General features: G+C 35.6%; 1 protein-coding gene across 2 annotated transcripts in view; it reads right to left on the bottom strand.

Annotated features, from left to right (window-relative positions):
- NLGN4X (neuroligin 4 X-linked) overlaps positions 1 to 24,423 on the bottom strand; it is a 188,517-nt gene that overhangs the window by 11,319 nt on the left and 152,775 nt on the right. For both annotated transcript variants that reach the window (XR_003558092.2, XM_027798686.2), the window contains exons 5-6: positions 4,657 to 4,842; positions 1,997 to 2,786 (exon numbers count right to left, since the gene is read on the bottom strand). Coding sequence is in view for 1 of the 2 variants with exons in the window: in XM_027798686.2 (XP_027654487.1) it covers positions 1,997 to 2,786; positions 4,657 to 4,842 (976 nt within the window). In the remaining variant the exon portion in view is untranslated. The remainder of the gene's footprint in view (positions 1 to 1,996; positions 2,787 to 4,656; positions 4,843 to 24,423) is intronic.

Genomic DNA, 24,423 nt, shown 5'->3' with positions numbered 1-24,423 from the left:
GAGTAGAAAGGAGAATGGTTACCCCAGATGTCCCCTGTTGCTCTAGGCTTGAGGTGCTACAACCTTCCCTTTTCTACTGGAGGCATCAGAGGTGTATAGTAAATATAAAATTAAAATATTATTTTCCTCCAAGTATCCTTTTGTACTATCCAGAACAATTCATCATTGCTGCTACAATCAAGAAAAAAACCAGCATGGTAAAGCATCTTGTGTTGCTCTTTTCCTTTCCTTGCACAAACTGAGATTTTACAGCTAGAGGTCATTTTCAATAACACATCTTTCAGACTGTCTATAAATGGGCAAATTCGTAGTAGAAGATAGACCTCACTCCTGGCTTATTAGGAATGGTGAAGCTTCTGAAATGTCTAGGAGCTCTCCCAAAGCACCTGTTGTGCCTTTAGGTGTAGTACGACAATGGCTTCATAACCAGAGAACTGGGTGGTGGCATGTATAGCCTGCTGAAATTAGCTTTCAAGCAGCAACAGCTGGAAAGTGCTTGCAATTACAAGTAATGGTGGCAGCTGGGACTGTGAGAAGCTTCTCTCGGCTTCAGAAAATTGCTTAAATATGACTTCTTATTTTACAGGGAATAGTCATAAAGTAATTGTAAATGATAGTGAGACTGTAGAGATCTTGCATCACCATAATAATTGCACTGATGTAGTCTTCTATGCATATGTGGCACTTCATCTATAAGAATAAAGACAGACTGATAGTATAATCATCTTTCTCAGTGTGTGGTACAGCCAGCATGTGGATTCTCTGTCCATAAACCAAGCTTTCATCCTGAAGTTTGCCCATCCCAGTACTGATGTCTGTTTGTTGCCAAATACATATCTAAATATTCCACAGTTCATTCACGATTGTTGCAGTACTGTGAGATTTTGCATGTAAAAGTACCTTTTTTTCTAAAGTGCAGTGCAACAAAAGCTTTCTTTTTGCCTTATAAATTGACCTGAAGCATTTGATTGTTTTTTACTCGAATCACGCTTGAGGTTCTTGTTAAGACTGCAAAATCTGTCTTCCTTGAACGTCATTTGGATTCATTAAAGGCTGCAAGAGCTGCTGAAGCCTCTGAGTGTTTCACACTAGATATCACTGATTTTTTTTTTCTTATATGGCTGCATACCATTCACTGCAGTGCAGTAAAGCTGCAGTTTCCAGAGCTCAATCTTGCCATTAAAGATTCATTGGAAAGATTTACAGCCCCTTTGTGCCACAAGTATCTTTGTTTTAATTCATACCAAAGACTCAAGGTTAACAAAAAAGCCCTTGCTACTCAAGTAAAACACTGCAATACTCTTTAAAGGAATGCTATAAGAAGAGGACAGAAATTATTAATAGCACTTGCAGATTAAGCTGCTTTGAGGGTTCTTTCCTTGATGTTTACAACTCTGTTTCAGCAAAAAATTGATATCTTCATTTTGTTTTGTAACCAGAATTAATTTAAGTTTTTAACCTCCTCAAAGCAAAATTTATATCTGAGTCTCTTCTTCATTCCAGTCAAGTACTTATTATTGACATTATAGCCCTCAGAGGGAAAAATCTTTCCAGTGTCTTCCCTTCTGTTCCAATTCCTCCCTGAGTCCCCATCCATGTGAAGGTCGCTAAAAACAAGAACTTCCTTTCTTTTGCAGCAGATAAGTGCTATAGGCCTGACAGTTCCTTCTTCAAGTAGCAGACGTTGCCTCTGATTTTTCAGTATCTTGGTGAGCTGCCTTTTCTCTGAGGCATGCTTTATCTTAGTAATTGCCCTATTTTTTGAATAAAAAATACAGTGCATTATTATTATTACTGAGCTACTGAAAGAAAATAGTTTGAGGGAACACACCAATTAGAAATCTATTAAATATGAATAAGACCCAGTTACTTTCTGTCTTAGGCAGACAGTGTTATAATACTACTGCAAGATCAGGGTTTGAAGCCACTGCAATAGGATACTGACTATTTTATAAGTAGGCTACCAACAAAAAGGAGTGCTGGGAGTCAAACTTACCCAGTTTTGGCAAAGTTAGTCCAGTACGTCATAACCACTGCGCTGAGCATGACATCATTCTTGGAAAAGTTACAGTTGAACAGCTCCGTGGGGCCAATCATGGGAATCCCAAACACATAAGGGACTTCATCACCATGAGCTGAATCAGCCCAGCTGGGTTTCATTTCACTTTGGCAATGGTGATAAAATGCATAGAAATATGTTGGAGATCCATACTGGGCATGCAGGTCAGCAGTAGCAACAGCAGGAGCAACCCACTGATGGTCTGTAAAAAGAGCAACCAAGGTCTTCCGTCTTGTTTCAGGGTTTTCTTTGTCTGCCCAGTCTGTGTACATGAATTTAATGGTCTCTCGCAGTGTATCTTTCCCTTCTGGATAACCATATAGATTGTCCACAAAATTGGAGACAGAAAAGTCAAAATCATTGGGGGAAACACCATCTTCATTGTCTACAATGCCATCCACAAATTTTAAACCTTCCCCTTGATTCACACCCAGCATTATATCATAGTTAAGGAATTCCCCTTGCTCCATGAGAATCTGAGGGTCATCTGGAATCACATCTCCATCTATCACAGGCCCAAAGGCAATGTGGTACGTGGCTGGAGTGATGGTCTGTTGAATGAGTTCTTTGTAATTCTTATTCCGAAGACATTCAACCAAATCAGTGGTATCCAGCATGTCGCAGCCCACTTTATCTGCCAATATCCGAGTGTACTTGGCAGGCTGATAGTTCACTGCCCAGCTGGACAGGGCTGTTCCACTCTGTATGATTGCCTTTTGGAACAAACCTGCAGGTGTAAATTGTTTAAATGCAAATCCAATTATATTTTTTTTTTTAATTACAAAAAAAAATCAGCTTTCATTAAGCAAAGAAAGCTTTGATTATATAATAAGTAACAGATGCATATACCTAAATTTCAATTCAATTTCCATATATTCTAATCACTCCTCCCTTTTTATTGTATCTCTAATAGGCTACTAATTAAAATTTCTCTTGTTCTTGATGCTCACACACATAAAACATGAAGGTTTCAGGTTATCGTTTCAAGAATGAAACTCGTACTGCAGTTCTCTTGCACCTTTAATGGAAGTTTGCTGGCTTTAGCACAGTGGTGGTCCTGTAAAATTTCTTTAAAGGAGTGGCAGCTACAAGCAATCATATCCTCTTCACCATGTAAATGACTCTCATAAATGCACTCTTCAGTGGTTTAAAGGTCAAATGAAAATTACACACTCTCATTTCCTTCAGAGAAGCCATGCATCATATAATTTGAAAAAATCTGCTCTGCTAAAATCAATTTAATAGGCTTGAGTTCTACTGTGACATAATTTTTTCTTTAACCATCCTATTTTTTTTATTATTTGTGTGTGTGTGTGTATGTGTGTTAGCACTGCCTATATGTTGAATTAAAATACATTTACATTTCTGGGAAGACATTAAGATGAGATGCAATAGTTCCTTGTGGTTGTTTTATAGGTACTAATATAAAGTGAGATGACAGACCCAGTCTGAAGAGCTACTTTGTCAGGGCACGGAGAAGCAACTGGAGCTTACTGGTGAATCTGCTCCATCTGTTTCTTCCTGGTAAGATCAGTAAAATGGCCTATTTTATACTCAAAATAAAATGCCTGGGTCTCTTCTATATATGATTTCTACTGTCAAGACAACAACAGCTACAAAAACATTTAGAGACCTTGAAGCATTTAGGGAAAAAAGTGGCTGTGGTTGATATACCTTTGTGATGATTACTTACTGTACACACTACAAAATTTTAGTGATGGGATTAGTTAAGTTTTTCATGGTTCCATCTGCTTGGTTTTGGCATGGTTTACTCAACAGTTATTCACTGCACCCTATTTGTATAATTAGACTGAACTGTCAGGCATAATTCTATGTATTTCCAAATAGGGTGTGTTTACCAGCCACTCTGCTACAACTGCTCACTAGGGCTTAGCATTGTCTCATAGATTTCAGATTGTTTTAATGTAATAGAAGTAGCATGGACTTATAAATACAATAGATATTTTGGTCTTGTCTTCTTTTATAAACTGTTTGCAGATTTTGCCTTATCACTGGGAGTACTTCTGGTTCAGTACTGGTGCTGTACATTCTTGGGTTTGTTGGGGTTTTTTTGGGGGGTGAGATCTTGAGGGTAGTTAATCCCACAGTTCAAACACTTACCAAAATTTTAAGAACTCTGTGTGGGATCATACGGTGCTTGTGGGGAGTTAAATAAGTTTTTTAAGAAGGTTAAAATATGTTGTTATTAGATAAGGAAAGCATCTCAATATATGTGCGGAGTACAGACAAGAGTGTGTAAAAAATAAAAAAGGTCACTGCCGTTTTCCAATTTCATTTAGGGAAAATTCTTTGGTAGAAGAGCCAGTGGAGACTGTTAATAAAGCTAGAAAAAGTATACTGCCCATAGCATTTGTTGCATGAAATTTCTGCTATAACAGCATTTAATGTTTTCATATAAAAATATTTATGTTAACTAATAAAAATCCAGAGTACGAGCTAGTAGGTATTTTACAAAAATTACAGACCTCATGTAATTCTAATTCAGCCTGCCTGATACAGCCATTTTTGTTACACTATAATGTTGTTTGGGTTTTTTTTTTTTTAAAAAAAAAGTGCTTTGCTCGGAAGATTGTTACCTTCTGAATAGTGAGAGAGCGTCAGGAGACTGACACAGGAAGCTCCTGCCCCAGATCCAAAAATAGTAACTCTTTTTGGGTCTCCTCCAAAAGATCCAATATTTTCTTCAATCCAACGCAAAGCTTGGATTTGGTCAAGCAATCCATAGTTGCCTTTTGCAGCTTGGTCCCCAGTACTTAAAAAGCCTATAAGGTAAAAAAGATAATTTTAGTTCACCAGATACAGAGTTAACTACAGGGTATGCATATATTCAAAACACATCTCCCCCTCTTTTCATCTTCTGGGATTTATTTTTTTTTCTTGTCTTTTTTAAAGGTCATGGTCCTAGCTAAATGTCTCCAGTGCAGGCAGTGGAATTCATTCTGTACACTGTTCGGCTTTGGATTGTTTTTCCTAACAAATTAATTTAAATGTTTCTTACCATGGACTGAAATTGTTCTAAAGCATAGCCTTTTGAATCATTGTACTTGTGTTATGGAGAGACATACTCAGAAACAGAAAAAGAAGGATGAAGAAAGTACTAAAAGGAACAGGGAAAAACATAGGGAAAAAATACTCTCCAATTTCACAGAGGATATTTATTAAGAAGATAGCAGGTAAATCCTCAGGAATTCAGCCTTTGGTAGGGAGATTTTATCTGAACAAATCAAGTTTTGTCTCTTTCCTTGGAAACTGCAGGGAAATCTGCACTGTTATTTTTTGTTCCTGTACTATAGTTATCAGATTTTAGAAACAAAGCATGACACGTTTGCTGCTTGTCTTGCAACTAAAACCAAAATGACTGAAAGACTAGGACTGAGATTAATTTTGTTTTTCTGAAACCAGCTAAAGTGAAACATTGCAGTTATCTGTGCTGCCTATCACTCACCCTTAAGACTTTGTGCTAAATCCAAATCACCACATTGAGCCATGTACTAACACTCTTCTTTTTAAGTCCCACAGACCTTTTTCTCTCAGACAACTGGAAGTCAGAAGTCTATTAGAAATACCTTACATCATACCAAGTTTTCAGATAGACGTTACTGATTTAGGCACCACTGACAGCTGCTTATCAAGACAAAACACGAAAATCACTTGGCTGGTGTCTCCAAGCTAATTACCAGTTCAGATTAATTTGCCAGAAGAGGGCCCCAGGACTCAGGAGATCTGGAGTCCTGGTGCAGTTTGAGATGAGAGGGTCTGTAATCTTGAGCCACTTTAGCCTACTGTGACAAGACCTTCATGCTCCTCGTAAGGACTGCAAGGGAAGCCTGGGGTCCCTAGGGAAAGAAAAAAGCCTTGCAGTACATTTCGACTGCTTTGGCAAAGGGGAACAGATCTTTGCACTGGCTATAGTTATTTTTTCAGTGATAGGAAGAATGAAAATTCACAGAGTGGAAGAGATTCACAATATGGGGGAAGCAGAAGAGAAGGGAAAAGAAATGAAGAATTCAGAGGTGCAGGACATTCACCTGTCAGAATTTCATCCTAATATTTTCTATGGTAAAATTCCTACAATGAGATGCAAAACCCAGCCTCGAGGTTTAGAAGCAAGATCACATAAGGACTAAACTCTAAATATAGAATGCTATATGGCCTATGTTATGGTGGCATCGATTCCTGCATGCAAAGTCAGGCATGACTTAATGGAATGTATTACCTTGCACCCAAAAGAATCTTTTTCATACTTATTTAGTAATTATTAATAGCTATTTAATGTCAGCAAGTGCCTCATGAGTCTTTGTATTTTTCAAAAAAGTGGTGCACTTGCAGTAATACAAATCATATCCTTATTGCTAAATAGCACTTGATACAGCCTTCTCATAAAAAAGTCTCTAATAATGGCAAGCACAGTAGTTAGAATAGCAGTTACATGTTCTTTTATTCTATACTACACCAATGGGGAAAAAAACAAACAAACTATTAATCCATAATTGCCTCAATTTATTTTTTTTTAACAAATGTGTTTTTCTCTTTCACATGCCTTTGTTATCTTTTTAGGACTGTTAAAGAAAGAATAACCCACTTGCTAGTTTGTTGCTGCAGCTCACTGCAATATTCTATAATATTCTATAATTAAGCCTTTATTCAATCAGAACTATGACCTCCCTGGGAGAAAGTGACTGTTGTAACCTTTAAAGCAGCATGGTAATTAATATTCAGAGCCTAAACACATTTTAGCTCTTCTAGCAGCATCAAGCTAAAGCTGGTTGATCTTTGTGATTTTGAATTCTTTCCAAATGTACTAAAAGGTGACTGAGTAAAACTGTAGTCAATGAATATCTGATGTTAGACAAATGAAGATTTTTTGTTTCCACACTTCTCTGCTGATTCTCATTAATTGCAAGAACAAATTTTCTTAATTTAAAAACTAATCATCATGGCAAAGTGTCAGCCTCACATGATGCAAACTGAATTCATAAATCTGTCTTTTCTTGATGAGGATATACTTTCTTTCATGCTCTGAATACCAAATTAAAATATTTGTTCAAAGCCATTACAAGACATTCAGGCAAGGAGTAACTATTTGTCCAGAAACACATAAAACTAAGAGATTATTTTTTTTCTGTGAACACTGTGAAGATTTCAGAACAGTATCTTCATATGTGACTCTAAAATCCTGAATAAACAGGAATGCAGCTTCTTTTCTGAGATGGTGATTTATACTCTGTGCTTTTAACATGCATGTTTTTAAGTACAATTATCAATATTTCCCATTTATGGTTTGGCATGATTTGAAGGGCATTTTGTGATCTGAAAATCCTTAGGTTGGAGTTTTGATAGAATCTGGAAGTTCTTCTCATGAGCCTAATGCCACAGAGGAAGGAGTGACAATAGTTGAATATGGAAAACGAAGAGGGTTGGTTTGTTTGTTGGTTTTTTCTCCCCACATAATGATACAGAAAGGTGTTAACGGTAATATTCAGTTCTTGATGTCAAAGATCTGTCTTCCATTAAATAATGATTTGGAAGGGTGACCACATGGCTCTCCCACTGCAAAATGCCATGGACAGCAACAGCTTAAAAAAAGGGAATGTGAGCACATCAAATGTTTGTTGAGTGAAATACCCCGAATTATCTTAGCGGACATTTGTTCTAAACTCACTGTGCCAGAGGGAAAGATGACCACCTGCTGTAAGTAGTAGTAACCAGGGAATTAGAGCCTTCTGAAGCAAAGGTCAGATTGAAAAGAAAGGCAAAAGAAACATATCAATTTGTAAAAGTAGAGAGAGGGAGCTGAGAAGAGGGTAACAGCTGCACATGGTTTGATATTGCCAGAAGTGGCTGACAACATCAACATCGCAAACTCCCTCCAGCCTGGACAGGGCACCCTCCTATGGGGAACCTGCACCCAGCTAGGGGCTGTCCACGTAGGTTGGTGCACAGGGACCCTCTTGGTGTGTGTGCTTTCTCGTGGGATGGGGGTTTTCCCCTGTGTGGGTTCGTGGGTTGTCAGGAGTGTCAGGAGTTCACCCAATGCTGGAGCATCCATATGTCCCACATGGAGAATGGGAGAACCTCCACGCCCCCCTGATGGGGCTGCTGGTGGCCCACACAGTCTGTGGGTGGCTTGGTGCACACCTAGCTCTGTGAGTTTGTGTCTGTGACTAGAACTTTTGGAGATTTTAGAAGGGTGTTTAGAAACCTGCAACTGTTTACTAACCTTTCTTAAGTGTCTAGTATTGTAGTTTATGTTTTGTATTGTTGATATTGATCCTGAAAGTATATGTCATTAAGAAATTAATAAACTGCTTTGATACTGATTTGATTTAAACCACATGAATTGAACAGCTTTTCCCTATGACAGTTTATTCTTCAAAAATAAAATGCATAATTTTGTAAGAGGAAACATAAGGTATTCTTAATTTGTTTTGCTGTATTTCTTGTAATTAATCTTGATCTCATTTTTTCTACATTCTTTCCCGTAAAGGAAAGTAATGCTTCTTTAAATTGAGGCTTCTGAAGGAACAGTTTTATTTATTTTTTTCTGATCCCATTAATGGAAGCATTCTAGATGAATGCTTTAGTTTTAACCTACTAGGTTAGCTACAGTCAAGGAGGAAGAAGACTACACATAGAAGCTACTGGGAATTTTTCTTTTCCAACACATTTAAAAATGAATGTATTCATAAGCTACATGCTGTAACTTGCACTGTTTTGATAATGCAGTGAAGACAAAGCTACACACAGAGCTCCTTTAGGTCCTACTTACACAAGAGGAAATCCTCAGGTCTACCTTTATATAGTTGGTTTTCCCACTGTGCCACAGGAATCTTACTGAAAGACTAAACAAACCCCAATAAATCAGTGGTGGTATTTCCTCTTTACTACTAAAAAGCTATATGGGCACTCACAGTGACAAACAGCAGGAACCAGTATCTACAAAATCCACCCAGAGAGTTTACTTCTGTCCAGCTCCAGCCTTGTCTTGTGGCTGGAGGCCACCTCTATTTTAGCATGCCATGCAAGAGTGAGTCTACAACAGATAGTTGGACCTCATGCCGGAATCAATATACCTATATATTCCTTTTTGGTTTGACTCTATATGTAACTGTAGCAGTGCCGTTTAAACTACTGCAAAGATGGTGGCATGCAAGATGGAGTGATGGTGACCTTGGCACATGTTTATCAGAAAGAAAAACATGGCTGAATTTTCCTGTAGCACGAATAACTAATGCAAACCTGAGTAAGCATCATTGCTGCACTGACCCACTCTGTGCAGAGAGTCTGAGACAGCTGTCAGGTGACCAAGATAAACGGGAGGACTGTGGAGTGGCCACGTATGGGTCTGTGCAGAAATAATGTTACACAGATACTTCTTCATCCTGAAAATAAAACAATAATGCTTTTCCTTCAGCTGCAAAATGGTTTGAAATTTTCAGGTGTTACTGTCAAAGCAATTTTTTTTTTTTTTATATTGAGCAACTCATGCAGTAGTATTCCCAGCTATTCTAAAGTACTGGTCACAGAAAGAAACGTTTCCCTGCTATAGTTACTTACGCTACCCAGCTCCTTGTAACACTCATTTAAATTTTAACTCAAGATATGATAAGTGAGGAGAAAAAAGTAGTAAAGACAACTCAGCTTAGAATTTTTGTATGAGTTAATAGATTCAGGTAAAATATAAAGGATAGTGATGCCTTTAATCCAATTTTCTAACTTAGGCTTAAGCAAGAAAACAGTCTCTTACAATTTTACCATGATGGATTTTTTCAAATTACTTCTATTGTGAAGACAAAACCTAAATCTGGTTGTCTAGAAAGAACATCTCATTATCACATGCAATACAAAAAAACAGGTCAGAGAGGTGAAGTGAGAATATTATTATTTGTTTCTATATTGCTTCCATACTGAAACCTAAGCAAGTTCTTTAAAATTCAGGAGAATATCTAGTCTTCAATAAATGAAAGCCTTTTGAAGATGTCCTGGATAGCATGTGGGTTTTGAGAACGCTTAAGGGGAAATGAATGAGAAAAATAATAAGATGCATTTTAACAAGATCTAAACCCTATTTTTATACACCTTTCTAAATAGTGAAAAGCTTCTTAGAGAGCATAAATTTATCAGAGTACTAGGGAGGTCAACAAATTTCCTTGAGTTAAGCCATTATGATATTTCTACAATGAAAGAGTTTTAATGAATCCAATTTAAATTTGTGCATGACACCTTAACTGTTTTTAAATTTGCCTTATTCATTGTAAAATGCTCTGAAACTATTGTGTAATGAGGTTAGGCCGACGACTGCTAGCTATAGAATTAGAGATTAAAGGCATTCTCAACATTTAATTCTATTGTCATTATTCATCATGACTAGCACATAACAATATGGTGTCATTGAAGACACCTTTGCCAATTTTAAAATACAGCAAATAAAGCTGACAGCAACAAACATTGCAGAGCACAGTCATTGATCTGTTGTCTTCTTACTTACTGTTTACCGAAATACTCACAAGTTAAACCTGTCATTACATAAAACACAATCAATAAAACAACAGGTCCAATAAAAAGATTGTTGTTGAATAGAGTCTGATTAAAACCAAGCCAAAACAAGCTAAAAACAATGAGTTGCTCTAAAAATGTCATTGCTTGGGGGCGGAGGCATATGGGGGGGGGGATGTTAAAAAAAGGAAAAAAAAATTGTATGTTTTGGAGGAGAGACTGACCAATACCTGGTGTACTCAATCAGCCTATGCTTGGAAAATATTCTCTAACCAGGGATCTAAATGATCAAATACAAGGCATTTAACAAGAGAAATTCACTATGAGTACACAAAAAAATTGAATAAGCCACTACCTTTTCGTGGTGTGTTGACCCTGCCCAACAGCCAAGTACCCATAAAGCTGCTGTGCAGTCACACCCCCAACAGAAATACACCAGGAGAAAATGACAAAAGTAAACACAAGAAAACTTGTGGGTTGAGATAAAGACAGCATAATAGCTGAAAGAGAAAAAAACAACTGAAAGGACATCACTCACTAGTTCCCACAGATCAATGCCTAGCCAGTCTTTGAACAACAGCTACTTAGAAGCCAAACACACCCCACTTCTTCCTCTGATGTTATGTCCTCTGAGCATGTTGATACACTGCATGGGATATCCCCCTGGCCAATTTGGGTCAGCCGTCTTGACTCTTGCTCAACCTCCCAACCTCTTGCCAACCTATGGCTTACTGGCCCTGGGGTAAAGTGGGAAAAATAAAAAGCCTTGGCCCTGTGCAAGCACTGTTTAGCAGCAGCTGAAACATTGGTGTGTTATCAACACTGTTTTAGCCATAAAACCAAAACACAGCACCATGTGGGCTGCTCTGAAGAAATTTAATTCCATCCCAGCCAGACTCATTACATTATTCCATAGCTGGGGTACAATCTCCACCTGGTCACTTTTTAGAAGTGCATATTTCATCAGGAAGAGGTGTGCTGTAGGTCTGTGAAAGCTGGACTATATTTTTTTAATTATTATTATAGAATATAGATGAAATCTACATTAAACAAACTAAATTAATATACTTTTGATTTTTTTTAACTAAATTATCAATATTATGATGAAGAGACAACACCTTTAACTGGTCATTCATAATATAGAAATACAAATAGGACACAGAAAAAAGTTACATGTATTAAAGACAGGCAAAGACATTAGGTTTACCTCTACAAGTGACAGGGAAGTTAATCTGCATGACATAAATGGCAACCAGCTGTAAAAACAGCAAAAGGATTTTTATCTTTAATTATCAGCTTAAAAAGATCAGAATCTTTTGAAAAAAAGGGGTTATAGGAGATTAGGCATAATTTTTTACTTGCTAGGAAAAACACTAAGTGACCAAGCAGACGATATTGATTGCATTAATATACTGGTGCCAAAACCCAAGTGCTTACAAGTCACTGTAAAAATGAGAAATAAGGGCTCACAATATTAAGAACTTCATTGGGGTTTTTTTTTTAGTACTTAAAACAAAGTTACCCAACAGTTTTTGTTGTTTTTATATTATGCTACTTTTAAGAGAAATAAAATTGCACTGTAAACCCATAGCTCTCTGTTGAACTGTAAAGAAACTCACCAAAACAGAAATTTCTCTACTGGTTAATAGGCTGTTAGTATAATGGTACTATTACCTCTGGAAAAAGGCAGATCCTCTTAAGCCAAATATTTGGTTCTGTATTCAACCAAGTTAAAAGTCACCCCAAGTGGCCCTCCAGCAAATCTTGTTGGCAGTTTAGGAAGTAGTCACCAGCACTGACATGTATCTTCTGACACCCAGTTTTATTTTCTTATACCATAGCCACTTCTCCCACAGGAATACTTCTTTTTGCTGTCTTATGTAAGAACTGGATGGCAACTAGCAGCACCAAAACTAATCCCTTTGTCTTGATTGAATGAAATTATTAGAAAATGGTTTTACATAGAAGCAGTATTTTTTACATACTAGATAAAGGCCATTAGCATGCCAATCTGAGTACGTTATTCCCATTGCCTACAAACATTTTCCACTCAATTTGTTTGACCTGAACCATTAATTAGGTACATGCCTACTACCTCCAATGGAAAGACACTTGGAACTCTATGTTTCTGTAGATAAGTGACTAAATAATTAACTAACAAAATATCACTTTTAAAATAAATATCACTTTAATATATATATTTATAAATATTATTTATATAAATAAATATTATGTTATCTAACAAAAATAGTAGAGAGACCTTGATCTATGAATTCACTGAAGTCGAGGCAGTTGCATATTGATGCAACAGATACCCTAAAGGTAACCTCCAGCTCATAAACTTCTTGCAGGGAGATGAGTGATGGACTTGACGGTCCTGGGTCAATGGTTGGACGTGATGATCTTAAAGGTCTTTTCCAACCTAAATGATTCTGTGATTATATGAGCTGAGTGTAAGGATTCACTGGATGATGAAATGGAAGTAGGATAATGCTCATTCTCTGCATTGGCCCTATAGTGGGAAAAGAGTCATGCAGGAAAAAAAAAACAACTGTGGCAAGAGTCACTTTAGTTTGGGATTGTGGCCTCTTGCAGCTCTGTCTGTAACACCCTTAAAACTATTCCAGGAATTTACAGATCAGCACCTTAGAATTGCAGAACAGATGATCTGAGAAAAATCTTCAGTGATCAAAAAAGCTCCAAAAATGCCCCAGTGACATGCAGATAGCTGGCACAAACTGTGACTTTCAGTGAGCTGACCTGATTGGAGAGCGGTCCCGCTATCAATGTAAAAACAAAGGTCAGTTATCATCTCATCCCCAAGGCACAATGCATGTTCCTCAAAGGAAACTAAATTTTTGTGCTTCTATTCACATATTTCCTGTGTGTCTCATTTTGATCTCAACGCTGCATTCATAGTCGGAAGAATGAATGCAACAAAATATCAGAAAGCAGAGGACTAGCTAACATATATTGAACAACTAATATATCACACAAGACACATCATTAAAAAAAAATTAAATTTGTTTAGGTTGAATCAGCTTCTTGTGGAGCTAAGCACATTTAAATGCAAAAAGTAGGACAATGCAAGGAAGAGAAAACAGCATCTAATAAAAACTATTTTCCTACTAGGTAGCCTGACATCATTAATCTATTATAAATGGCTATGTGATTTCAAATGGTAGGCTTCTTATGAGGACTGACCACTTGGAAAAAGGTGATGGTTAACAAGTGATCATTAGCAATGGTCTCACTTATCTGCTGCTCCAGGGTGAACTGTCTTATCCACTTCAGCACCACTGTCAGTTGCAAGAAGCAGAAATAATGAGTAACTTCATTGGGTTGTGCTGCTTCCTGTTCTTGGTTATAAACTCCATTCCACTAAACTAGCAAACAGTGGGTAACATTTAGACAGCTTAGACCATAAAACTAAAAATAGACTGCGCTTCTTATTCTTTTCCCTTTTTCAGCTAGAAATATTAAAAGACAGCAATGTATCATACTTCCGGAACACAGAATACTAGCCTCACAATTAAAACCCTATTAAAAAGAAAAATATCCTTTTTTAGTTTGAATGGAAATAACTATGTAACTAAGCAGATGAAAAGAACAAACTCCCCATTTTCCAGATAGAAGGGTGTTTTTTGGTAATGTTTTGTTGCAAAGTTTGAAGCTTTAGGGAAGAACAACTGTATTGCTATCTATAACAATAGCAAATATATACACTTAAAGAACAAGCTATTTTTAACCGTTAATTTCAGAGAAACACATTGGTCACAAACAGAGCACCTCATTTTAGGTCTACAAATTTCAGTTCAGTTACTTGTGGCTGCTGCTGCTTCCTTTCGTATGCTTACAGAGGAAGAAGATGCTTACAAGCACAAAACTGGAATACAACAATTGTACCGGGCTCAACGCACCAGATATTATTCACTCAGCAGCATTTGAAAGCCAGAAGTTACTGCATTAGTGCCAGTTAATTTATGAGGAAAAAAGCATCCAAGTCGACCCTTCCTCTTTCAGGAAAAAGATTTCTTGTTGGTAATGTTTGGCTGGCTTAAAGCCTGGACACTCATCAATGTCCTGTGCAGGAACCATCAATTGGTTATGGATCAGTTCTAGACATTGCCTTCAAAAACATACTTTGAACACTGGTGAAGCAAAAGCAAACTGTTGTTGATAAGCACAGAAAACAATCACTTATGGTACCAGGAGAAAAGCTAAATTGACTATGCACAAATAAAGCATTAGCACTATTTCTCTACCTTCCATTGTGATTTTAGTTTCAAAAAAAATTCTACTAGTAAGTAAAAGAAAAAAAAATCATAAACTTTTATTTTTCATCATAAATAATGTTATGTTTAGGTTCACATAAGAATCTAGCTTTTCATGATGTGGATTTTTAAATCATCAGTGACTACATATTTTTAAATTAATAGTGAATTGTTAAAAAATAGCAGGAATGATGCATTATTTTAATCTTAACAAATGGTTGTTCTGAGAAGCTAATTACATTCTGACATCTTTATTAAAAAAAATTGATAATGTCCTTGTCTTATTTATTTCTGGTGTATACCATTGTGAAGTATGGTGTCAATAACCTTCAAACTAAGTAGCATGCTATTCTGAAACCTCATGTAACATGTAGTAGGATTTTCTGAGAAATTCAGCAAACCAGCTCTGTTGATATTTGACTAGAATTCATAATACCCTTAATAATCTGAAAAATGCTCAGCTTCTTGACAACGTACTAAGGAGAAGGACTGGGGAGAAATGAGCCTTACCACTTGATAATCTGACAGTGACTAATCACTGACAAAACATTTAATAAAATTCCTGGGAGCCAAAAATAAAGTTGAAAAGTGAGGCTATAAATAATAAATAGTCTTCTTATGCTACATACTCTGTACTTATTTTCTAAAAATGATCAATAATTATACTATACATACCCCTTTGAGAAAGGGATAGCACAAATGGTTTTCAACCAGAGTAAATGATGCATAATTCTTTATCTTGATCCACTAGTTTATTTGTACTAAATGCTTATTTACAATGCAATTTCCTATGCAACATCTAAAATGCCTGCTGATGAAGCTGGTCAGCAGATGCAGGCAATGCATCCCACTCAAACAAAATCATGATTTAATAAAGCAGCAGATTACATAGAACATGTAAAAAAAAAAATTTTTTAATGTCTGAGGATATTGGCATATGCCAATACCAAATTTCCTTTGGCATCAGTTTTTAAGAAAGGCTTGAAGAAAAATAAAATATCTTCTGGTGTTCTACTTTTTGTTCCTTCTTAACATACTCAATAAATTGTCAAAATTACTTTGTGTTAATCAGAACTAATTGGTAAACCAGAGTGCAAAGGTTATCAGTTTTGTTGCTGAATATACCAAAATGGCAATGTCCGGGAGGATCACATGAGGGTGTACTTAATCTTTTTCATTACAAATGGTTAGCATGTGAAGATATCTTAGGTGTCTGTATCCCAAAATTAGATCATATGACCCTGCAGCTATAGGTGGGCTAAGTAGGCTGTGATAACACTTAAACTTCATTCTTTCACTGTCCTATATACAAATTTACTTTCTGGGTTATTTTTTTTATTAAAAAAAAAAAAAAAAAAAAGACAAAACTATCTTTTCTAAGCCTTTGACAGTGAAGTCCAGAAAATATATTAAAACATTTTCTTAGACTGGTTTTGTACGTCGTGAATACCCAGTGAGAAATAAATAGGTTTAAATAGTGTGCCTCAAGATTCATAGTTCTAACAAAGTGAACCAAATCAATTCTTCTGCACATTCAAACACACAGAATATTCTCAATTAGCATTTCTAACGAGTTGTTTACCATGACAGTAGAACTATTATGTGCCACAATTACTCTTCTTAAAGAGAAAAAAGCAAATATAAACTTCTTCTTAACACTTCCATAGCCTCAGCTAATCCAATCATTTCAACACAGAAGTCTTAAATTTTTTAAAGTATACGTTGACAATTTTAACTTAGCTTGATGTTTCTCCATGAATACTCTAAATATCTATAACTATGTTAAAAAAAATCATAAAACTGGAGTCATAAATTAGGTAATCTGAGGCACTTCTTCAGCCTGAAAAAAAAAAAAAGAGGTATTTGAAGATAATATGCTCAAATCAATGAAAACTTGGAGTTGCTTCTTTGTTTTAACACATTATTTCACAAGTTTTCTATAAAGTTCTGAATAACTTTGGAAGGTCATGATCAGTCTTGCTCTACCACATTATCATAGCAGGTCAAATATTTTTGCTATTTTGTACCAGTCTTGACCAATATCTGATGATTTAGAAAGACATATATCCTCCTCATTCAACTTTGCAGCCCTTAGTTTGAAATTAAGTATCACATTGAAGATTTTACAGGGCATTCAGTTAGGCTTATTCTCAATCATACTACATATAAGCATAAATCACAAATATATGATCATCAAAATATAGTATATACATAAAAATGTAACCATAAAAATGCAATAGAGGTGGGAAGGGACTTCTTATGCCAACTATTCTATGACACATGGTCCTGATGGAAGATTGTCCTACTTGTTCACTTTTCACTTATATGGCAGTATTTCTGTCTTTGCATCTAATTATTCATGCTTTGGTGCTTTTCTTTGATTCTTTGTCCTTATTAAAGTTGTAGTAACATGTGTGGTAAAGCTTATCATTAAAAATAAGATGAAAGAACCAAGATGTAAATTTTGGACATTTTAATAGAGAAATCAAATGTTGATAGCTGAGTTCATGTTACAATAGCCATCATTTCATAGGTGTCACATAAACTTCCTTCTCTTAAGCAGTATATAATTGCTTCCTAATAGAATTAATCTAGGCCTTAGGGAAGAATTAGATTTTCAATTATTACATTCATAATTTAGAAAAGGAAATGACAATTAGATTTGTTTAATTTAAACTTCCAAGTAATGTGGGATTTTCCCCACTACTATATTTGCACCTGGTTTTGGGTTTGGTGCTTTTTTCTGTGCTTACTTCTCTAATTAGTAATATATGTTTTATAGCACTAAATCATTTTAAAGGCTAACATTAATGAATTATTATTCTCTCTTTTTTTTTAAAGTATGTCTCAGGATAAAATTACTTTGTTCAGCCTAATGGTTTTAGTTATTACACTGCTTATGTTTACATGTCAGTGTAGTGATTTTAATACTGTGTGAGAAAGCTAGAAATACTGGAATAAAGACATTCAACTAAAATTGGCTTTATTACACATTCTGGGGTTACTAAATATCTCCAAATTATGCTCCAGCTCTTCATTTTTACTTCAGGGTGGATTCAGTTTTGCTGATTTCTGAAAGACCACTGGAAATCATGTAGTTACAATCCCTGCTCTCAGAGGTGATTTTTGGGGACACCTTTCCCTCTCCTCTCCCCAATGCACACCACCATTGTACTCAAAACAACACATTTTAAAAGCAAAATGACACAAATCCTTGATCAGTTCCTAGAAAATATCCACAACAGTATAAAGAATTTGACTTCTGAGACAAAGATCTACCTTTTCTAGAGGGCAAATTAAAACACTGAATTGCACTCCTGCTCTGAACTGCCACTGAAGTAATCACTCTCTACACCAACAACAGGAGTTTAATGGGACTGGTACACAGCCTCAGCACCTGCTATGTGCCACCAGGGGCAAGCAAGAGAAGCGCCCACAGAAGTGTATCAGACGGAACTCATCTTCCAATACAGCAAAGTGCAAAGGAAGGAGTAGATCACTTACTAAAGTAGAAGTACAATGGAAATTATGGAGATCCCTTTTGGAAAGCAGCACAGGTCAGATGGCTGGCTGGAAAGATTGCTGCTGCCTGTCAGGGCTAGGCAAGGTTGTGCCAGCAGTTAACATGCTTCTCAAATCTATCATACTTCACATCCTAATTTATACTACCACTTCTTTTACAAAAATGAAACATGCTATCAAAATCTCCCACATGAATCTCCTTCCTGCAGAATCAATCCAGCTCTCCTTCTGACATTAACTGTCATACATTCAAGCATAAAGCAAATACTCTTAACACACCCACACTCAACGTTATCACTAGTAAAAGATGAGTCTTTACTAATTTCTACTCCAAAAGATCCTCAGTTTATTAAGTTAACTCAGAACCTCTACAAAACAAGCAAAGCTAAAATGTTCTAGGGCGCAAAATCTAGCAAAATAGTTGTGAGAATACGATAGTTATCATCCAGCAGTACCAGGCATAAATGATGAAAGAAATCTATCTACAGCAAAAGAAAATAAGAATATTTTATAAAGAGTAGTATGACTATTTCCATACTTTAGGTTGGTTACTCAGGTGAGATAAAGTCAGATCTTCTGAAATGATTCTCCATAGCAGAAAATATATCTGAGAAACCTGAGAAGCTTTGATTAAGTTTGGTTATAAAGCCAAAAGTATTTATTTCCTGGAACAATTCTGATGCCTTCAGATACTTTAAGATAGTAAAAGATAAAACAAAAAAGTCCTAAAAGATGTGTTAAAAACACACACACAAAAAAAGCTGAAATTGCATCTGAATTGAGACATATACATCCTATTTTATGATAAGTAAATGTGGAGTACATGGACTTCTATCCTGTATTCTTCTGGTTATGAAACAGATGTTATCTTGGGAGAGAAAAAAAGGCTTAGGAACTGTTCAATACTCACATTTCAAATGTTTCAAAATAGTATTATAAAAATGATAATTTTCTATTTGTTATTTTTGACCAAAGAATGTAACAGAAATAATTGTTTCTTTAGAAACCAGTTCTGAAGACTAGGAGTTCACATTCTGCAGTTTTGGCTAGGCTCTTTGTGCTGGTTTCTACAGAAAGCCAGACATGCTTTGTTGGCCCTATCCTTTGATTTCAGGAATTTATAGGCTTGAAAAAAAAAAGAAAGAAAAAGTGCTTGCACAAAATGAAGCCATCATATTTCATACGTCTCCCTACTATTATGTATTTGAGAACATAATGCTAAAATTAAAAGCCTCTCAGTCTTCTGAAAGTTAACAAAAAAAGTTACCATTAACCACACTAAAAGTACTTTCACTGCATGTTATCTGTCCCTAGGTTATTGCTTAGCCAAAGGAAGAACTTCTAGGAATGACTAGACAGAACTTTTTTTTTTTACCCTCCACTCTATCACACTTGTAAAGAATCCTGGCAATAAAGTGTTAAGTATTGAATAATCTGAGGGGAAAAAAGCTGTGAATTTGTTTTCATATTTGGATCAACAGAAGCAGCTATTTCTGATCTGTCTACCTAGAGCATTCATAGGAATGAAAATAATCTTCCCAATGAAGAGAAGCAGAAGTGAGGGCAACTTTGTACAAAAGTCTCTTAATGTTATGTTATCAGAGAAAAAATCAAAGGACATTTTCATATTTATGCTTGTATGTTGTGGAAAGCTTTAGTAAATCTAATTATTGTTGGCTTTTTGTTAAAAAAATATATATATTTTCTGCTTCTCTTTACCCTAACAGAAGAGTAAACCACTCATTTTTTTTCTTTTGCAGTATGTGCCTATTAAAATGATTACTTACTCTTATATTTTACAATTAAAATGGAACAATTTTTTGTTGCCTAAATACAGAACAGAAGGCTACTTTATTTAACTAATTCACATGAACAAAGTAATCAAAGATGAAAATTATTCTATTCTTTTCTTTACCCTTCTTTGTTTTGTTTTGTTGGGTTTTTTTGTTACCATCAATCCATATATTGTGACAATAAAAACATTCTTACTGAAGATACTTACAACTCTAGCAGGATTTTATGGTCTTTCTTTTACATTCAAAGCATTCCACCAGCTAATTTTGTACATTGGTTATTGCACCCATTCACTAGATTGCTGGCACAAAGAGGATAAGCTATAGCATTCAACATTCCTAACTTTACTTACTCCTCTAATTTTATTTGTATGTCAATATGTTGCAAAGTGTCCTTGAAAAACCCGTAGGATTATCTTGAGCTGAGTTTTCCAAAATACATCACAGGAGAATTTTAAAGAAATACTGTTTCTCTAATTTTGTTCTCATTCGAAAAATAGTAGAGGAATACATTATTTCAGATACATTTTTGGAACTGCACAACTTCTTACTGTTATTATGCAGAAATTGTAATTCTCTTCCTTGTTTTTAATTTGAACTGTACTTTTTTTTTTCCTATGTATGTTTTCTGTACATACTGATCTCCTATGGAATTTTCATATATTTATTTATTTAAATGTATTTAGTGTTCATTAAGTAACTACTAAAAAACCAAACCCTCTTTTGTCTAATACTTCAACCCATTAAGTGGTATTTATCACTAGAGGTGGAAATGCAGGAAAAATGAATTGTTAAATTGCAGAACCTACTCTCTGGACTGTGGTTGCTTTGTTTTGGTTTTGTTTGTTGGGGTTTTTTTTCCCCATGGGAACTTAAACAGTAATACTAATGAAATCTAAAAAAAAAAAAAGAACAGACGTGTACTCAGATCCTACCATTTTCTAATGTGCATCATTCATGCACACAACTTCCTTTTGCCTTTTCATTTTATAGCCCCATGATATTTCTAGCCTGTCTGAATAGTCACCCGGTCTGTAAAATAGGATTCCCACATCTTGGGTGAATACTAGCAGGGTGAATACTAGCAGGGTGAGATGAGAAATAGCTGTTTAGAAACGAATGCAAGTCGGACTGGTTCCCAAGGGGAAGACTCCCAGTGGTTTCTTCTTTCTGTAGGATGGTTGCTTTGTCTTAACTTAGGAGAAACCTATACTAGAAAAAGTCAGTCTTTCCTAAGGTTTTCAGATCTGCCTAACTTTCTCCACTGACTGCATTACTAACTTAAAACCACTTTATTTTTGTAGAACAGACCTTAACTGTGGAGTCAGGCATCTGCACGGTCCATGGAGATAGGTGTCGGAGTTGAGCATCTAACTAAAAGGAAGGGCTGCCACATAAACATCTCAACATTACTGCTTACTATAGAATATTCAGAAAAAATGAACTTAATGAGTACTCCTAGAAAGCTCCCTGTTTCAGATCCTCAAGTCTGTAAGACAGAGAGGGCTTTGCTTTTGCATTGCAAAAGTTTACAGAATACATGAGTAGTGGTAAAACAGCTAGTGGTGATTGGTATTTGACTAACAATCAGTGGAACTTTTAAAGCAGCATAGATATTGTGAGTGTTCTTTTATGTGAGTTGGTGAGTTGTTTGTCATCATTTGCTGAATTTGTTGCATTATGTAAAGAGACCATTTTGCTTGCATGCTACTTTGCGATCAAAAGCAATGACTCACAAGCACTATTTGTCTGCGACAACAAGCCTTTGTACCAATATTCTTACTGAAGATATCAGAGCTCCCAACAGGATGCAGAATTTTTATGGTGCTTTTCTCATTCTCTAACTATTTCATGGCAGGTCACCAAATATTTTTGTAAGTGGGTCATTGAGCCCATTCACAGTTTTTCCTTTTTCCCTGTTTTTATCCAAGATTTCTCATCGTATGAATAGACTCCTGAGAAAGAGCTGCAGACATATCATCAGTGCTTGGATATATTCATCTGTGTTGTGTATTACCAGAATATAGTCTCTGAGAATGGAAATTAGAATAAAAAATACTCAACCTCCTGGACAGAGGTTCAGTGTATTTTTAACATTTGTTTGATCTGAAATATTTAACATACACACACATACATTAAAAGAAATTTAAAAATAAAGAATTAATCTAAATATACATAATCTCCTTTCCAGCAAGAAGGCATATGGATACAAGGATTTTAATTTTCATAGGCTGATTTGAGAATGTTTAGTTCCTTGTTAATGCACCATATCTATTGCTTCCAGGGTCTTAAACTTTAGGTCATATCCATGTCATTTGGCAGAAATTTTCAGCTACACAGAGAGATGAAAATCTCAAAGTGCCAGGCTCCAAGTTCCCTTGTACTTCCAAGTTCCAAACTCCCTCACTTCGTAATTTGGATTTTAAAAAAAATCTTATTTGCACAGAATTTTGAAGAATCTAAGACTCTTTTCAAATCAAGTGAAATAAATGTTGTGAATTCCAGTAAAAAAAACAAAGATTTTTTTGACAGTTTAATACCAAGGGACTTTATCTGAAATTACTACAAGTCTATGTCTATGATTCTTCTGGTATCACCCAGATAATAAATGTTGCAATGAGTAAAGGAAGTGCACAAATCCCTAATAATTTGCTGTTCTGGAAAAGGAATGGATGGAAAAAGTAAATATGGGAGAGACAGACAAGCATGTATAAATGTTCTCTAGCCACACCACATGAGTATAGGCCTACAAAGTAATTTCTTTGGTAGGATTATTTTAAACTCACCCTCTCCTGCCTTCTCGTCACCTCTTGTCTCTTTCCAATGGCTTTTTTTTTTTTTTTCTTTTGGTACCAGGTCATGATACTTTACTGCTACCATGCCTTTGAGAGTTAGAAAGTAGAATTATCTTTATTTTACAAATTAAGAAACTGGAACGGAGAAAATGAAAACCTATGATACTGAAAAAATCACTTTTAGAACTACTAATAGAATAAAGAAGTACATGGCTCCCAGCCCTAAGCCTAGCATGCAGTAAAGTGAATGTTTTCATCAAAAATTGAAAGTAAATAGAAAATCACTGATAAGAAATCTTATAGATGACTGATCTAATAAGGATAAAACACTCAGGAAGCATGATACATATCCACTTAGTATTCTATTCTTTTTTCTTCAAACAACAATTCTTTATCCAAAGCAAAACATCGATTTATACAGGAACAAGGAATGGAAGCCATAGCTACAGAATATATGTGAACATGAGAGGAGCAATGAGCAGTACCCTACAAATATATGACTAAAAAAGCCCTAGGAGTTTGGAAGTTTCTTTAGAAAAACTGAAGAGAAGACTCCAATGTGATAGATTGATGATGCTGGCTTTAGATATATATGGAGGAAACAGTTAAGAAAAGAGGGATTACTTCATCCCTACTAAGAACACTACAATCCATTCAAAAGTTTTTATTTTAAAAGATTATCAGTGTGAATGAGGGATAAGACAAAAAATTTAGCAACTCAGGGAAATGACAGAGAAAAAACCAAAAGGATTCACTTCTCCTACTTTGAAATGCTGTCAGTGTAGACAGCTGAGTTGGTCCTCTAGGCTTCCCTTTAATGTCAATGATAACAAATATCTACTAAGTTTTAGGCATACATATTTAATGAAAATAATCTTATTCTTTAGACTTTGGAGCCCAAGTCTGCTGAGCTTTTTCAAAAAGATTGAGACATGCCTTAATTGCAATGTAAAAATACCCTTCTGATCACAAAAACTCACTTACTTAGCAAGGAAAAGTCATTAAAATAACAACAAAAAGGCTATGAGCTAAAGTCAGACAAATTCAAATGAGGTATAAACCATGTAGGTTTTGGTGTTTTTTTTTAAAGACAAGTAATGATAATACTTTAATCTAATGGTTAGTTCATGATGCTGATACAACTCAACTAAGAAGTAAATATAGTAGCTTAAAATTTAAGTGAGGACTTACTTTATCTCACAAAACACATCTTTGCCTACTGAAAGGCAACTTTCAAGATGCTGTGTGGCTATATTATTACAATTTCGATGGACACAGTTTATCTTTCAGTCTGCCAGTAACGAAGGGAACTGAAGTTTATGTTCTAGTCTAGGACCAAAAGATGACTCTTTTCAAACTTCTTCTTACCCATTAAAAATTACATATAAGCTCCTATGTACATGAAGTGAATGGTATAGCTATGAACCCACTGGTAGCAGTTACTGGGGAATAGAACAACCTTA

Source organism: Falco cherrug, chromosome 2 (genome assembly GCF_023634085.1).
Source record: "Falco cherrug isolate bFalChe1 chromosome 2, bFalChe1.pri, whole genome shotgun sequence".
In the NCBI taxonomy this organism is placed as follows: domain Eukaryota; kingdom Metazoa; phylum Chordata; class Aves; order Falconiformes; family Falconidae; genus Falco; species Falco cherrug.
This window is presented reverse-complemented; position numbering and strand designations above follow the sequence as displayed.